Consider the following 6,000-nt stretch of genomic DNA (forward strand, 5'->3'; position numbering starts at 1 on the left):
AGTGGTGGATGAATCCAGAAATATAAGTTCCACACAAACCAACAGCTGAGTAACAAATGTTCACTTCCTCCAGACAAAAGCATATATCTTCAAAACTTTATTTCACTTAACAAAATCACCATATCCTTGAAAGAATCGCAACCTTCTGGGCTACATCGTCATCTGGTCTCATGTAGGTTCAAGTTTGTTCAAACAATCAGAAGTTAAAGACAAGAACTGAGAAGAAGAAAATCTCTTTGCTTTAAATGGGCAAATATAGAAAAGTCAAATAAAGTTTGTCTCAGATTTGAGGCTCCAGAGGCAAAAGTATCAGACACTCCACATAGAGAGTTGAAGTTTGGGAAACTACAGACGTTTTCCTTCGTTTTGCTAAAAAAAAAACATGACTCTGTGACAAACTGTGTCAGAGTTATGGCGGTTTATCAGGAGATCGTATCTTCAAAAATATCTTTGCACTGTAAGTTTTGACATCATCACCACTCTAGTTCCTAAACATTCCCATTGATTTCCATTCTAAATCCATAAATGACCTGTAAATTTCGTAGAACCTGAACCATAACTTAACAGAAACCATAAAGTATTTTTAAAAACTGAAATAGCAGAGTCTCTGATGGACATTTTAAAGGTGAAATGGTTTCTCTAGCAGCTGAAAGTGTGCAGTTGTTTAAAGCATTGACCGTTTTTGAAAGATTGAACACTTTCCTATTCATTCCTGTGGGGCTGTTGCTAACAGCTTATTGTATGATGGAAATTTTATGCTGATAAATGTATGGAAAGGATAGAAAATCTCAATTTAAAGATTACTAACTTTAATTTCTAACTCGACAATAAATTAAAAAAATTATTGCAAAGTGTTTTGAAACTCAACGCTATAACTGTATTTGGCTTTTTTTTTATTTGGGATCAATAATGCATAAGCAAATACATTTAGTATTGCATCTGCAAAAATATTCTCTTAAAAATAATGTTTTTTTCCAGAAAACCTTGTTTGATTCCGAAACTTTTTATTTTATAGATTAAAAATGGAATTCTATTCTCTCTTCTTTATAATTCATTTTACTAAACCCTTTAGCCTCCATTTAGTTTTTGTCTGAGCCTCTGACAAAACAGAAGGAAGAAGAGGACTGTATCCCAGCTCTCTGATTGGTTACATGACAAGATGCAAAACTACACATTTTCCCAACTATTTAATAAAACCTATTTCCAGATTCACACAAGTAGCTCCTTTTACTTTTTGGTTCACCCTTTTGATGTGATGAAATAAAAAGTTGGACTTTTTCCAGACTTCAGTAAAATGAATCTTAATGTAAGCTGAAAATGTTATGTTTTTGTGTTGAAATGAGGAACAACTTATATTCAAACTCAGAAACATTTCCAAAATATGTTTTAGCCACCTCTGGTACTTTTATTGTTGTGCGTGCACACACACACACACACATATTTTGCGTTTCTATCTGACAGAATTCAGAGACCTTCGATTGCAGAAATTCCACCTAACCTTGTTTCTACAGGCAAACAAAAGTTTTTCCAGAGGAGTGAATCTTTAACCTCCTTTCTGAATGGTTGGCTCCACAGTCCACACGGGTGTGAGGCTGAATCATGCAGGGATTGACTCATGGACCCGCATTCCCTGACTGATTGTGTGCACGCGCATTTGTTAGGGTCTCTGAACAAAAACCATGTTCTGTGCAAACAAAGACGCTGCGTAATGCAAAGGAAAGGGCGGGAAAAAAAAAACAAAAGTCTGCGAGGCGGGTCTCTGAGAGCTCTGAGCTCAGCCTGCTGCGTCTGAGTCCGGATCTGGACCTGCAAACATTTTAGTGTGAATGCATGAGCCGCTGAGCGAACCCCGGTGAAGACAGTTTTAGGATGGAGATTTGACATTCAGCGCAAATGCCCAGGGGTGTCTCTTAATAGGGACCGTCAACAAATTAACAAGTCTATGGTATAGCGAAGATTTTAGATCAAACCCAAGACTAAGGCTACGTTCACACTGCAGGCTGAATCCGATTTTTTTTGCCCCTGTGCAACCTGTATCAGATCTTTTCATGACACTCTGAACAACAGAGATCCGTTCTTTTGAAATGCGACCTCCTTCTGAAAGGCCAGGTGTCATTGATACGCTACAAACGTCATCATTCTGCGTTGAAGTAGGCGGGAACGAGAACATAAACAACAACCATGGCGGACGAAGCTGCTGGGACCAGTCAGTGGAAGGGAATCGAGGTCATCGATTGGATTCATATTTGGGGTGACAGCTCTGTTCAGGCCAAACTCAAGGGCTCTTATCGCAATCGGGCGGTTGTAGTGCGCTGCACGCGCCCTCTCTTACACACACGCACGCGGCCCGAGCATATCCACATCCCCATTCCACAACAGTGGGTACAGACGATCTCGGCTCCAATGCCTTCTAAAAATGAGAAGATTGTAATTGTGCTGGCTCCTTTGTGAAAATGAATTTAATAATGCAAAGGGAGCTCCGCTGTTGACAACACTGTTGTTGACATAAATTATTAACGTTAGCTACTTCCACAAACGAGTGACGTTGTTCACTGTTGAGTACTCTTCTGCACATGCGGGTCACTTCTGGGTCATTTCACGGTCACACAGGAGATCACAAAAATTTGCATTTAATTGGAAATGTGAACGGCCTTGCAAAAAAATTTGATTTTTTTTCAATTAAGCCTTAAGCCCTGCAGTGTGAACGTAGCATAAATGCTTTGCATAAAGAAGTAAATTACAAAAAACATTTCCTCAAGTTGTGTTTAAGGCAGTGGTGGGCCGTCTTCTCTGAAGGCCTAAAAAATATCTGAAACATGGGTTAATTATATTTTGTCCATGCAAACTCACTAAATCATTCCAAATGGTCTGTCCATCCTCTTTTACTGTGTTGATGATGGAAATGCTGCTTCCAGACAGACGTATTTTCACATTGCAGAATTTAACCAATCGAATTTCAACTGTCCTCTGTTGCCAGGCAGGATAAGTGCCTTCACCATGCGTTATGAAGGCCTCCTAATGCAAAATCAATGTTGGTCATTAATTTCCTTCAACCAATCAAATTTTGAGTTGGTGTCAGCAGGGCCTTCTAGCAGGCTTAGGCAACGTCACGGTATTTAGACCTTCTGATTGGAAAGAAGTTTCAGGAAGTCGCATGCACCGTTGTCCAGTTTGACACAGAACCATGGAGCACTTTTTGACCTGTCTCAGTTAAAAGCAGAGCTGACTAATGTTCCCCATGGATAATTTTGCAGGAAAATCTCCCACTGATCTCCTTGACTCGAGCGGACATTTTCAGTTCTAAAGTGAATTCAAACCTATGCAGAAACCCAACTGGACAGACTCGACTCTCAGCACTGGCCTTGATGAAATAGAAAGGACTTCTTGACGGAACTTAAGGACCATAATCTACATGACGGTGATCAAACTGTTTTTAAGGAAAGAGCGGAGGATGGATTTTGTCTTTAAATGATCCGATTTTTTGATGAGTGAAATGATGGTAAATGGTAAATGGCAGTCACAGACCCATTCACCCTGTCACACACACATTCACACACACATTCACTCACTGGTGGCGGCTCCGCTGCCAAACACAGGCGCCCGCCTACCACCAGAGGCAAGGTGGGGTTCAGTGTCTTGCCCAAGGACACTTCGACTCATGGGCGTGCAAAGCGGGAATCGAACCTGCAATATTACGATCATGGGTCGACCGCCCTACTGCTGCACCACGGCCGCCCTGATAAATATCATAGTAAATAATATTCCAAATGTATGTGGTTATTTTCAATGTTTTTTGCTGGATGTAGTTCCATAGCGAGATTTGTTTACTGTTTAGTTTATTCAGTTTATTTAGAGGCATAAAAATGGTTAATAGGGGGTTGAGTGATTCAGACGTAGCACTCCAGTGTTAGAGTAGCACTGTAACACTGGAGGCCCAGGTGTGTTATGCATGGTCTGCCACTGGTTTAAGGGTTGGGGTTATGGATATTTTGCAATGTTTTTATAAGAAAAATGGTTTTAAGTTAATATTCTGCTGTTTTTTCAATAGCTTCCAAACCCTTTGCCCTTATAATTTCAAATATATGCTGAATTATAGCGCCGACATACCACCACCACATAAACACCATTCATAGATGCTGAATATTTTATATCAATTCTTATATTAAACTTTATAGGATTGCATATTATTTCTGGCCATTTATTTTCAATAGCTCCCAAACCACTTGACCCAACAGGTCCAGACATGTGTCGAATTGTGGCACTGACATCCCAACATCAGTCAAACCACTTCGTTTTGCAATCATACATGACGGACAGCTTGCAGATAGCTTAGCTCGTTTTCCTCATCCTTAGGTGATGTATCCAAGTGGGGGCATCGCAATAGTGACAAAATGGGGCACCAAAAAAACATAAGAATCAATCTCTGGCAAACAGCTGGAGGAAGAAAGCACATAATAGAATCATTCAGATATTACCCTTGACCAATGGACCAATGGGATGCATTTGGACTGGATGGGTCACATAGTTTAGGAGCTATAGAAAACGATGGCCAGAATTTGTATGGGAACCTCTGAAAATTGAATATAAGAATTCATATAAAATATTCAGTATCTATAATTTCAAAAAAATTGGTATGTCTGCTGTTGGTATGTCGGCGCCACGACTCGTCATTCATTTGGAACCCTAGGTCACATGGTTTCGGAGCTATTGAACAATATACCAGAATATTAACTTCAAACCATTTTTTTATAAAAACAGCAAAATAAATAAACTCCTTTGAACATAACTTGAAGAAATTTTTCATTGCAATCCGTTTCTTTTTGCAAAGCAGTGAGTCTAAGGTTTGTTCTAAAATCTTCGCGATATCATGCAATGGTTAATTTATTGACGGTCCCTAAGAGACACCGCTGGGGATCCGCGCTAAGTGTCTGCCGGACATAAAACTAACTTCCCCGCGGTCCTACCTGCTCAGTACAGCCGCATTAGCGCCACCCAGACTGCACACATTTTACGCATGCCTTCCCAGAACCCCCCTCCCTCCCCCTCCCCTCCGGACCTGCCACTGTCAGACCAACTCAATGTCTCCTTTCATCCCTTCACCTGGAGGCTCCTGCTTTGTTTTCTGAGAGCACACAGGCTCACCTGGAGCACCCCCCGCGCGCGCACATGTGGCAGTCCTGCTGTTTGAAAGGAAGGCCGTTTCCGCAGGTCTGAGGAAGCACTAATAATGAGGTTGGTCTCTTTCATCTTCTCATCTGGATGCCGGCAGACACACGCGTTGAGTGCGTCTTAAAAGAGGACCCCCGCTGAGCCTCATCGCCGTGAGCTCTGACTGGCTTTGAGAGCGCGCCCTGCCTCATTTATCGGACACTAGCCGTGACTGGAGGTAGTTTCTGGATTCAGCTCTCACCAGATGGCGATGCGGTCCTTCGGGTACTCCAGCCTGTCGATGCAGCCCAGGTAGTACGGCAGGCTGTGCGCTGCGTTTCGCGCCAGAATGGCGATCATGACCTTCGGCTTCTGCAGCGGGGACTCCGGCTGGAGCGGCTCCGTCACCGTCGTCACCGGCTCCGACGCGCCGCCGGCCAGCAGCGCCGCCAGCAGCGCCCACAGCGCACCGACCGTCCACATCTTCCCTTCCAGATTCCGCCACGAGTCAGGGAGCTGCACCCGGAGCGCAGAGGAGGGAGTGTGGGAGAGGCGCGCGGCCAGGCAGGAGAAGGTAGAGGAGGAGGACGGGGGCGGGCAGAGGGCCCCTTACCTCCTTTACCCCTCCCACATCCCCGCTGCCAGGGCAGGAGAGCGTTCAGCAAATGTCAACACAACCACAGAAAGAATATGAAGCAGGTTAATGACCTGCTGAGGTTCAGGGATCTACATCATCTGCAGCATTTTTGTTCCGGCTTCTTTTCCCCTTACATCAACCCTCCATGAAGCCATGAAGTTTGTCTGCATTTATTTAGTATACATTGTTTGGTGGGGGTGCAACTTATACTCAGG

At 43.2% G+C, this 6,000-nt stretch overlaps 1 protein-coding gene across 1 annotated transcript in view; it reads right to left on the reverse strand.

Annotated features, from left to right (window-relative positions):
- The window catches only part of colgalt2b (collagen beta(1-O)galactosyltransferase 2b), a 28,125-nt gene extending 22,351 nt beyond the window's left edge, over positions 1-5,774 (reverse strand). The window contains exon 1 of the mRNA XM_023954088.2: positions 5,411-5,774. Coding sequence (XP_023809856.1) covers positions 5,411-5,631 — 221 coding nt within the window. The 5' untranslated portion in view covers positions 5,632-5,774. The remainder of the gene's footprint in view (positions 1-5,410) is intronic.
- Positions 5,775-6,000: the final 226 nt, after the last annotated feature.

Source organism: Oryzias latipes, chromosome 4 (genome assembly GCF_053564925.1).
Source record: "Oryzias latipes strain Hd-rR chromosome 4, Olatipes_Hd-rR_3.1".
NCBI lineage: Eukaryota > Metazoa > Chordata > Actinopteri > Beloniformes > Adrianichthyidae > Oryzias > Oryzias latipes.